Below are 12,112 nucleotides of genomic sequence, written 5' to 3'. Positions count from 1 at the left end.
TATATATATATATGGAGGAGAGAAATACACAATGAGAATTGTCAAGTGCTAGCATATTTTACAAAACACATAAAAATGGAGGGACACTTTGATACTTTAAACTTGTATCTTGCATTTTCTCTTGATGATTGTCCCTAAAAATGCCACCCCCAAACTCATTTCCTTTAATTACTTTGGGTGGATTTCTGTCAATTTGAATGACAATAGTGAAAAGCACATATACTAGCACTTTTACAAGATGACGAGCATTTCTTCTCCCTTTTATTGTATTTTTTTCTCTCTTTTTTTTTAAAAAATATCAGAGTATAAAGTGTACCTAATATTCAATTATTCTCATGAAAAGGGTTGGAGTGTTTGGTTCATTGGCTAGGTAGCAATAAGGGTTTCAAGAAAAATTGGGAATAAAAAGGCTCAAAGGGGTTTGCAAGGGTTAATTTTAATTAGGAAACAGGTCAAAGGTTTAAAATGAGAAGGTTTAAATCAAAGAATGCCTAATCATCTCTCTTTTCAAGTATAAGCTGGTATTTCACCTTGAAAGGTTTAGAAAATTTGTTCTAGGATTGGTGAGATATCATTTGACTACCTTATATCCAATAACTCCCTCTAAACACTTCCATCTCCAAATGACTAGTTGGGTGGCTTTTTGGCTAAGAAGATATAGGCAGGGGATAACACTTTAAAACTTTGCACCTCTTAGGAAACTTTCAATCCACAAACCCAACTAAAGGTAAGTCAAATCACTCTCATAGGCAACTTTTCAATACTCAAGGGATTTGGCAAAAGATTTTATTTCATGATGCATGATTCCTAAAAATGAGCAATGCATTAACTAAATAAAACAAATCTATTTGTAATATCTATATGGTATGATTCCTAGATAATGTGTAATGTATGTATATATGTACAATATAATATATGCAATCTAATTACAATGTATGTGTATGCTAATGAAATGGAATGAAATATATTTTTTTTTATACTATTTCCTATATTAAAATGTGAAAACTTTTTGCAAAAATCAAAATTAAAACATTAATGCATATAATACCCCCAAACTCAAAATTGGACATTGTCCTCAATGTCTAAGGTAGTGCATAGTGAAATTCAAGTTAAAAATGAATAACCAGGTATTAGTGAAATGAAAAGCAAATGTGAAAGGTTACCTGGCATAGGACAGTGATTTAGCAGCTAAATTGCGAATTCAAGAGATGATGGTGATGCATAAGAAAGCTGCACAAGTTATGCAGAATAAATATTGTACAGAACAGGTGCATAAGGAGAGTGCATAAGCTGTGCAGTATGGCATGAGTCGCATAAGGGACTACACAGGCTATGCAGAACATTTGCAGAAGGAGTTTCACAGCTTGTGCAGTATATTAAAAAGCTGCAGTATAATGATATATCAAGGAAAAATGTGCAAACACCAGCAGAGGTATGTAAATATATACAGTGCATAAGCAGACTGCACAAGTTATGCAGGTCCTCATGCAAGTTTCGAAAAAAAAAATGAAATAATAGGAAGTTGAGTGGTGCGAAACTGCATAAGTTATGCACTAAGTTGTGCAGGTTTCGGCTGAAATTTGTAGTGTGAAAAGTCGGTTATGCAAAAGTGCATGACTTATGCGTTGCCTTATGCAAGTTTTAGCAGATAATAAGTGGTCTGAAAAATTGGTTATGCAAAAGTGCATAACTTATGCGCTGACTTATGCAGGTTTTGGCTGATAATGGAAGTGTAGGAAATGTGGTCATGTAGAAGTGCATAAGTCGTGCACTCCCTTATGCAAGTCTCGGCAGAAATTGGATTTCCAGAAAAGTTGGTCATGCGGAAGTGCAAAACTTATGCACTCCCTTATGCAAGTTTCGGTAGATTTTGGAATTCCAGAAGATGTGGTTATGCAGAAGTGCATAACTTATGCACTCCCTTATGCAGATTTCGGTAGAAAGTGGAAAGCAGAATTTGAAGTCATGCAAGAGTGCATAAGTCATGCACACACTTATGCAAGTTTCGGCAGAAATGAAATTTGGCAAAAATGTGGCTGTGCAGAATTGCATAAGCTATGCACATCCTTATGCAGTTTGCAGCAGAGATGAAAAATGGCAAGAATTGTGGTTATGCAGGATTGCATAAGTTATGCAATGGCTTATGCAGGTTTTAGCAAAGATAAGAAATGGCAATATTTGTGGTCTAAAAGCTGCATAAGCTATGCAATTACTTATGCACAATTCAACAAGATTGAGATTACAATTGAAAAAGATTTGGAAGTTTGAAAAATACACTAGAATGAAGAAATATAATTCTATAAAGCATAAATCATGAGAAATTATCACCAAAAACACATCAATATATACAAAATCCATCACAATTGCATCATACAAGCTTGTAGAAGTGAGTTCTGCATAAGAGGCATTTGTGAATTATGCCATTTCAACTCAAACTCTACAAATTAACATTTAGCACATTAAAGCTCAATAAAAAAAAATCTGCACAAAGTTGCATTTATCCACAAAAGAAAATGGACTCTCCAAGTTATGCCAAGAAAATGCAGCATGTGCACATTGAATCACACAACCCAAATAAGCTCAAAACTACTAAAATGACCCACTCACCATAATACCAACATTAAAAACATAGATATATGAAGATAATACACCCAACCTCAGCCAATAAGAAATAGTTGACAGCATATGCTGTAGAATTAGCTCACAAAAACTTCTTTGCACAAGCCAAAAGAATCTGCAACAAAGGCAACTAAAACAAATCAGTTTTGGGGAAGTAGACAATTAAAATATCAAATAAGAATAACTTCCCAATAGTGTAATAGCCTTTAGTCCTTCAAAATGCATCTACAAAAGGAAAAATTCAACAATGTCAAAATTGAATTTGAGGGATATTTAAAAAAAAAATAATGCAAATAGAATAAACTTAATAAAAATAAAATAAAGAAACTTAGGGTGCCTCCCAAGAGCGCTAGTTTATGGTCCTTAGCTTGACCCTTATCATGCTTCATGGTGGCTGGAATTGGAATTTATTGCCTCTATTTCCAATAGGTGCTTCAATGAATCTATACTTCATTTTCTTTCCATCACATAAGAAGATCCTTGTTGCTTTGTCTAAAAATCCAACCATTTCTTTCTTGATGACCTTTGGTGCATCTTTTTCTTTGAGAGATGGTTGCTTGACCTCATTTTTCTCCACTTGCTCAAGTTGAAAGATTGGTGCCATATGACAAGGTGGATTACTCTTCAAATATTGAGCAAATACAGCCTCTTTTGGATTTTCATCATTGATAGTCCCTTCATGGACAAGACAACTTTCAAGAGAAGCCTTTGGATAGCTCTTTCTAAAGTGCTCTTTTGCTAACTCATCAACTATATCAATTCTCAAACAAGAGTCTACATCTTCATGTTGCTTCTTCTTGTCATTGCCAATATTGAAGACTAACTGATCCTCTCCGACTCTAAGAGTAAGCTTTTCACCTTTCACGTCAATCAAAGCACCAGCTGTAGCCAGGAAAGGCCTCCCCAAAATGATTGGCATATGAGAATCCTCTTCCATGTCCAAAATGACAAAGTCAACTGCGATGTAAAATTTTCCAACCTTCAGTGGTATATTTTCCAAGATCCCTTCTGGATATTTAATTGATCATGCACAACCAAGAGAAATGTGGGTTGGCTTAAAATCTCGAATTTTAAGCTTCTCATAGATGGAGAGGGGCATAAGGCTTACACTAGCCCCTAAATCACATAAAGCTTTTACAGAACATGATTCCCCAATGTGGCATGGAATTGAAAAACTCCCTGGATCCTTGAGCTTTGGAGGAAGTTTCCTTTGGAGGATAGCACTGCATTCCTCAATTAAGGCTACAGTCTCATAATCTTCAAGTCTTCTTTTGTTTGAGAGAATTTCTTTCAAAAACTTAGCATAATAAGGCATTTGGGAAAGAGCATCAATAAAAGGCACATTTATATATAGCTTCTTCAAAACCTCTAAGAACTTCCCAAATTGCTTATCAAGCTTGGCTTTTTGAAATCTCTGTGGAAAGGGAAGCTGTGGCTTGTAAGGCTCTGGAGGTATGTATTTCTCTTCTTTCTCTTCAACCTCCTCTTTACCTTTTTCTGCACTCTCTTATTTTTCATCTCCCTCGACATCTTTCTCATTTTCTCTCTTCTCAACTTTTTTACTCTTCTCAGTATGCACTATTTTACCACTCCTCAGTGTGATGGCATGACATTGCTCCCTTGGATTTTCTATTTGACTAGGAAGTCTTCCTATTGATTTGGTACCTGATGAGCATGCTTGTTGTGCGATCTGATTTTCCAACATCCTATTGTGTGTTTGCATTTGTTCCAGCCTTGCTTTCATCTCTCTCATCTCTTCATCATGCTTAGTTTGATTAGCAAGAATTTGTTGTAATAAAGCCTCTGTGGTGGAACTTTGTTCTTGCTGTCTTGGTAAAGGTGCAGGATTTGCATTCTTTTGCTGAAAACTAGGTGGTTGCCTAGGTTGTTGGTATTGATGCCCTTGTTGTTGTGGTGGAAAGTTCTGAATTGAAGCTTGATTTTGCTGATTCTCCCATGAAAAATTGGGATGATTCCTCCAAGCATATGAAGGATAATCTACTCCACAGCTCATTGTTCCTTCTGCATAAGTAACTTGTTGAGAACTTCCAGAGCATGATGACGAACTGACTAGCATACTTAAATCCTCCATTTTCTTAGCAAGGACATTAGTGAGTGCATCAAATTTGGCATTGATCATGTTGAATGGATCAAGCTCATACACTCCAGCAACTTGCCTTTTTTGAGTTGGAGTTGATCCTCTTGGACTACTCCATAGATGACTGTTCTTTGCTATTTTCTCTAACAACTCATAAGCTTCATCTTCATGCTTAATGATGAATTCCCCTCCAGTTTGAGCATCAATGATTCCTCTAATAGCAGGAGTGACATTTGTGTAAAAATTCTGGTTTATCATCCATTTAGGAATGGCATGATGTGGACATTGTCTCTCCAACTCCTTCCATCTCATCCATGACTCATAAAGAGTCTCATCTTCTCTTGGTCTAAAAGCAATCATTTGATTCCTCAACTCTTGAGTTTTTCCAGGTGGAAAGTATTGGGCAAGAAATGCATCAGTGAGCTGCTCCCAATTTGTAATGGAGTTGTGAGGTAAAGAATCAAGCCAATCCAATGCTCTATCTTTCAAAGAGAATGGGAATAGCTTCAATCTTGCTGCATCATCAGATACTCCAGGTTGTTTTTGCATATCACAAATCATAGCAAACTTTTTTAGATGTGTGTGTGGATTTTCAGAAGGATGTCCCCCAAATTGAGAATTTTGAAGAATTTGAAGAACTCCAAAATCCATCTTGTAACTATTTGCATTAATTCTTGGTCTTGCTATGCTCTCTCTCAAGTCGTCAAAACGAGGAAAAGCATGATCCATCATACTTCCCCTAGGCACATTAGCATTTACAACCTCTTCACCTTGGGCTGCATGTTCATTGTTTCGATCATTTTCAACATTACCACCACCAATTCTAATTCTTTCATCAGCCATGTCTGCTTCAATTTCAGTTTTTCTCAAGGCTTCTTTCCTTTTTCTGGTTTCTTTCTTGTTGGCTTTACAAAATTTCTCAATTTCAGGATTAAACAACAAGGATGTGTCACTTGTGCTTCTAGTTCTTCTCATAAAAGATTAAGAGTACCTAAAAAGAACAAACAAACACAAAAATGAAAAGATAACAAAGATAAAACTATAAACAACTAAAATAATCAAGAATTCAATCTTAAACAAATAACTCCCCAGCAACAGCGCCAAAAACTTGATGTGTCCCAACCGCAAGTGCACGGGTCGTTCAAGTAATATAGAAAAAGATATCGTTCCCACGAGAAGTTGTGTTAATGATTGAATTTTTGATGTAAAATAAAATATGTTAAAATTGTATTTTAATCAAATTAATAAAAGAAATTTAGGAATTTGAAGCATAAGGTATGAAAATGCAAAACTAAATTCAAACAATGACTAATTTAATAATTCGCAAAATAAAGAAATTGATAATAATAAAAATTAATAAAATGAGATTAAACTAAACACTCAAAAGTAAAATTCCAAGCAATAATTGATAAAAGACGATTCTGGAGTTAAGGGTTCATATTTAAGTCATTTTGGGATTTTCCCTAGCTAGCCCAATCCATGAAATTTATGGGTTTAAAGGAGATTAATTCTAAAATCCTTTGAAAAATCTTTCGAGTGAGACAAAGAGTGCCTTAATTAATTTAATCCTACTTTCGTGGAGTTAAAATTAACCAAGACCCATTAGGTCTTTAATCAATCTATTAAAACCCTCTTAACCCTTAGTCTATTTCTAGATCTAAGTTAATTAAGTCCAATTTCTTGATTAACTATCACTTGGTTTTCTCCTTTCGGTGCTTCAACCAAGGATTAAGAACATAACTTAATGGGGCCCTTCATTAAGCATGTGAATAAGCACACAAGAAATGGATTAAACCTCATAAATTTCATTAAATTGGGACTAACCCAGTTCAAATCCACAAAAATAACTAAATATTACATCCCTTACTCCAGAATCAAATGAAACTACTCACTACCCATGATATTTACAAGATATTCTGAGTTAATATGGAAATAAAGCTTTAATCTAAGTTAAGAAACAAGAAACCCAATACTAGAAAGGTAGGAAATATGTAAGAAAAGAAAGAAATCTCCAAATTTGGTTGGAAATGGTGTGGGAGACGTTTTTGACCCTTCAGCTGCTGCCCTCTTCCTTTTTGCTTTTCTTCCTCCTTTCTAAAATGGGATAAGGGCCTTTTTATATCTTTTTTTCTGACAAAGAGCCCTAAAATGGTGTGTTTGAGGTGTGATTTTCTGAGGGAATCTTCTGCCAGCTCATTATGAAGTCTTTATGGGACTGCATAAGTTATGCAGTCCCTTATGCAATTTTCGACTGGTTTCTGGCTCTCTGTGCGAAACTGCATGAGCGAGGTGCAAAACTGCATAAGTTATGCAAGATTCTGTGAGGTTGCATAAGGGAGGCACGAATCTGCATAAGTTATGTGGCAACTTATGCAGATTTCGGCAGGTGCTTGGATATTGTTTCCTCTCCTTATGCAGAACTGCATAACTTATGCGGCAAGTTATGAGCAATTTGGCCAATGCATACTTCAACTTTGAAACTTGTTATTGACATCTTTGGCTGTAGAAATTACTCCTCAAAAGTAAAATTTCTTTTTAGTCCCTCAAAAATACCATTTTACCTACAAAACAAAGTAAAAATTACAAATCAATCCAAAATTGGCAATTATGAAAAACTATCTAAATAACTAATAAAATTAGCTAAAAATGACTAATAATCAAATAAAATGGCTATGAAATTAAACTTAAATGACTATGCAAAATGTATGCATCAAAAAATTGACTATAACTTGAGTTCTAAAACTCCAAATTGAGTGATTCAAAAAGAGAGATCAAATTTTAAACATAAAGGAACAACTTCCATGGAGGAAGTGTAGCTAAACAGTGTCTATATCTTGGCCAATTTGCTAAGTAAATGTTAAGGGCTAAAATTGGTACGTAAAGGAAGATTCAAGGAATTATTTGATAAATGATACGTAAATTACCTAAATGGTTTGCCAAATGCATAATTTACATGAAAGTGAGATTGAGACTTATTTTCCCATTACAAATGACATGAAATTACTCTAAAGCACTAATAGTGCTTAACATGAATTAATAAGTCTATAAGTACTTAATAACACTAATTTGCCCAAAGTATACCTAGACTTATGTATATAGCTTAGATCAATTGGTATACCAATTAGGAACTATAGATAGTAGTACTGCCCATATGATTAATCATTGATAGACAATATCTTTCTGATATGATTATTCCACTAGCTTTATGCCTGACATGATTTGATCATCGGCTTGTATGCCTGATTTGATTTCTGACTTTATGCTTGCCCGCTGGCCTTGTGTCTGATATGACAGATGTATACATGATAAATATATGGATGTTTAACTAGTATACTCCCGTGTATCCAGTCTTTATAGTCTGTTATAGGTTACTTGGGCGTTGATATGAATTTAATAAGATTGAATATGGAATAAATGAGCAGAAAAGATCCTATTAAACTTAATTACTTCCAAAGTTCAATAAACATGTAAATGACTCAAAATTCATGAAACTTACATTTCTTTATGCAATTATACATGTAATAATTTTCTTTAATTATTTAGTTATTTTTGCTTTAATTTATGCACCACTAAGCAATTCGCTTAGCACGTTGGTTTTCTACGTGTAGGTACTGAGGAGCAGCAGTAACAGTAGTGCTATGATAGAGAGTTTGAGCAGATCTATGTTAGAGTTGGAGTCACCTCAGCTATGCACTTAGTAGGGCTCATGGTTACATGTTTTGTATTTTTTGTTCATTGTACATAAAAAAAAGATGTAATTCATTTTGGGACTGTAATATAAATTGTAAATTATTGCATATGAATTTTATAAATGAAATGAGATGAGATTTCTTTCAAATGAACTTATGTGAATTATGACTGATTATATGATATAGGTTGAGATTATGGATATGAAACTGTTTTTAACAGTTGAATAGTGGAACCCGCCAAACACTATTATAACAAGGGAAACTCTGTCCGTTTCCCCATACAAAAAAAAAAATATTTTAACACATGGGATAATATGAATAAATGAAATTTAAATTAATAATGTACACGACAAGATAAAATAGGGTGCTCCGGCACTGAATGTGGCACACCTTGCTCGGCTACACTGTAAACCGGGTTAGGGGCGTCACAATATATGTGACGAAGAATGTTTAAGTTGTGAAACTGAAAGTATATTTGTTGTCACATATATTGATATGCCATAATATCACTTATATAAATGAGGAATCATAATCTCTTTTTGCTTAGCCTAACTTGATTCTATAGCTAGAGGTATTAACACTCACTTTGTAGATTCAGGTTCGTTCTCCACTCTCTCAATCCCCTTGCTTATAAAAAAATAAAAAAAAAATCACACCCACTTCCCATGCCGCCTGAAATTAAGATTATCAAACTGCAAATGTTGCATTTTTCTTTCCTGTAAAGCCCAAAAAAATAATTGAGTAGACAGTAGCCACTATAGATCTTCTTATATATGTAACAAGGGTTGGAAACTTTGGTGAATTAGTACCGGTAGACCCCTAGTTTTATAGTGTTCTTGCCGATAGTGACTCCTGCATATCTCTAATTCTTTTTTTTTTTTTATAAGCTATATATCTCTAATTCTTGAATCATTTTAAGTTGTTACCGTAAATTCTGAAGAGCAAAAAGAAAGAAACATCGAGTCCATAGCACAGTAGAAGAAAACAAAGGCATGAGAGAAAGAGAGGCTTAACAGAGCCTTCAGGTTTTATTCTATAGACCGGTTCCTCCAAAAGCACACCAAATAGAGGTTGGTCTTACAATAACTAGCCTTCGAGTTTTATAACACAACAGAAGCAAAAACTCGTAGCTTCTAAAACATATAAAGTTGTAACAGCAAATGCAAGAAAACTCGAATTAATTATTATTTTAACCTTGCAGCGAATCATCTAAACCAGATGGCTCCTCCATAACAAGAGCAAGGCTTTGTCGCTACACACAGCAACGGTATATCAGCTGCCTGCCCATGTTGCATTTACAATATGCACATCTCATAATCTCATCTGGGACCTTCTCAACGTTGGTGGGGAGGACAATGTGGCAGCAATGATGATAGTTTGGGAGTTCTTGCTCGATTTGCTGGATGAGCGTTGGCAGAAAAGAATCAATGCTAGGATCGTCTTTCCACCAGGTATTTATGTTTGACAAAACCTGCAGAATAACTTCTCAAGGGGCTGCAGCGATTTTCTGAGTTGATCTTAACTGACCAAACACAGTCCATCCTCTATAGTTGCCATGGAAGCTAAGCAAAGTCATGACATCTTTCATGATATCAACTTTCCTCTCCTGTATTATTACAGTAGAGAAGATGCACCTCAATCTGATCCAAAATCGCCAACTCTCTGATTCTTCCCAGTAGCGACCAATCCCAGCAATGAAACCGTCATCGTCATTGTTGATCTGATCAATGATACTGCTATTGCTCACATAAACGAAATCTATGAACTGTTTAACACCATTTATGGCCTTGGTCAATTCTTTAATCTACTTGATGTCTTCTACTCCCCAAAAGCATATGATTGATTTTGGTTTGGCCTGATTTATACCAGAATCAAAGTAAGGTCCATTAGGAAAATATATTTTTATGATTTGAATATGAAAGTTCCAAAGTGAAATTACCGAATCAACTGTATAAAGGTCATGAATAATTATATCTAGGGTTATGTCATCCAAACTCGGTGGTTCACTTGTTCCGGGCAATTCTCCCCACAGCCACAGGTAGTCAAGTGGAAAAGGGGATGGCACACTTCCAGATGAATCTAGTCGCACCAGAATCGTCTGATTTTTGAACTGCCATACCTCCCTGAAGTATCTAAGCGCCCCTGGTTTTATAATTGAAGGTTGCTGGACAGTGTACCAAGGCATCAGAGATTGCAGCAAAGAAAATTTTTGTTCATTTAACTTGTCAACCACTGGAAGCCACAGCACTTGATATTGAAACTTTCCCTTCTTTTGCAGGTCTTCGAACAATTTAGCAAGAGCCCTAATCTCTTCTGCCCTTTCATCAGAGCCAGATATGACCAGTAACAGGTTCATGTCCTTCAATTGTGTAATTTCAACCCGTAATTTTTGAAGAAGGAATGTCAAGCCTTATATATATATATATATATATATATACACACACACACACACTATTGTAGTCGCACTTAAAATAGGTGGGACCATTTATTTGTTTCTTGCTGGTAAGTTTTTCCTAACTTGTTATAACACGAGGGAAAATGCCATAATTGAAATTTAAGAACAAACCTCTGCCTTTGTGTTGCCAACTACAAGGGGTGGAATTTGCTTATCACCTTCAACATGAAAAAATAAGGCCTCGAGGATCTCCAAATTGTCACGGCGGCGGGGCCTCTTGAAGATGATTTCGAGCCAGGTGTAAGCGTCTGCATTCCATGGTGATCCTTAACTTATATGGTGAATGAAATGCGAGTTTGAATTAAATCTTTTCTTTTTGACTATTTGTAATTATTGACAGCTCTGTCTCAAAAAGGATTTGAGACCATGAAAAAAAAAATCTAAGGGAAAGTGTGAGAATGACGTCGCTTGCGATTTGAATTCTTAACCCTGTGTACTAGGGAAGGAAAGGGGCCCAGGGCTTACCAAGTTCTTCTTTACAATGATTTAATTGCTGTTGCAGGAGTGTGTGCATACTCCTGATTTTACCAGCCAACTCTGACAGTTCCCGTCCCATTGTTGCTATGGTCATCCTGAAATCGTAGAATAATTAAAAAAAAAATAAATGAGAAGGATAGAGAAATTATGCCAAGACTTACTCCGGTGTCAACCCAACAAGGGCAGCAATATGGGAGCCGCAGGTCACAACACTATAAATTGTCCAATAGACAGCCCTGGCAATATCAATCTTGGCAGTTGATACTGATGGTTTTGCAAAAATGTCAGGGGATAGTTCATTAAACTGGACAACACATTTCATTACATCCATTATTCCCTCGATAAGCTCAGTAATCTTTCCGAATAGATTTTTTTAAAGCTGATATTTTCCGTGATGCATTGCAGTTGCTTCATAAGAGCAATATTCTTAGCAACAGGATTTGAGGTGTAAAGCTGAACAAGTGGATAAAGTTCACCATAATTCATTGCAAAAGCAGCGACCGCTATCGCTAGCTTTGCATCCCACGAATAGTTAGGAAGTAATGATTCAAGTAACATAATGGTTGTTTCATGCGCACCCCTACTTGAGCGATTGCAAGATATCTGCCGATAGAAAAATTAAAAAGCTATGGAATATGAAATTTTAAATAAATATGAAGGCATTAATTGGAAAAGAAGAAATGGATTTGATACAAAAATATTTCAAAATCAAAATAACCTCGCAGGAGAATCTGTTTATGATGCTAGAGGGAAGGCCTGCTGATTTGAGTTTTG

At 35.5% G+C, this 12,112-nt stretch overlaps 1 protein-coding gene and 1 non-coding gene across 2 annotated transcripts; one reads left to right on the top strand and one right to left on the bottom strand.

Moving 5' to 3' along the window:
- The first annotated feature begins 4,985 nt into the window (after positions 1-4,985).
- On the top strand, positions 4,986-5,093 carry LOC131181847 (small nucleolar RNA R71). Its single transcript, XR_009150323.1, has one exon. It is a non-coding gene; the product is annotated as a small nucleolar RNA R71 (small nucleolar RNA).
- Positions 5,094-9,892: 4,799 nt separating this feature from the next.
- LOC110660143 (protein SIEVE ELEMENT OCCLUSION B-like) lies at positions 9,893-11,669 on the bottom strand. Its single transcript, XM_058149341.1, has 5 exons — positions 11,500-11,669; positions 11,327-11,433; positions 10,973-11,109; positions 10,346-10,765; positions 9,893-10,171 (listed from the first exon to the last, which is right to left on the bottom strand). The coding sequence occupies exons 1-5, from the start codon at positions 11,667-11,669 to the stop codon at positions 9,893-9,895; spliced, it is 1,113 nt and encodes a 370-aa protein (XP_058005324.1).
- Positions 11,670-12,112: the final 443 nt, after the last annotated feature.

The sequence above is a fragment of the Hevea brasiliensis genome, chromosome 7, assembly GCF_030052815.1.
Source record: "Hevea brasiliensis isolate MT/VB/25A 57/8 chromosome 7, ASM3005281v1, whole genome shotgun sequence".
NCBI lineage: Eukaryota > Viridiplantae > Streptophyta > Magnoliopsida > Malpighiales > Euphorbiaceae > Hevea > Hevea brasiliensis.
This window is presented reverse-complemented; position numbering and strand designations above follow the sequence as displayed.

What these genes read in the sequence shown, in the direction of transcription:
- LOC110660143 (XM_058149341.1), bottom strand. Translation starts at nt 11,669, where the DNA reads ATGGATGTAATGAAATGTGTTGTCCAGTTTAATGAACTATCCCCTGAC. An exon ending in CTTGTTGGGTTGACACCGGA is followed by an intron (nt 11,434 to 11,499) that starts GTAAGTCTTGGC and finishes CTACGATTTCAG; the next exon opens with GATGACCATAGCAACAATGG. An exon ending in ACCTTTATACAGTTGATTCG is followed by an intron (nt 10,172 to 10,345) that starts GTAATTTCACTT and finishes GGTGTTAAACAG; the next exon opens with TTCATAGATTTCGTTTATGT.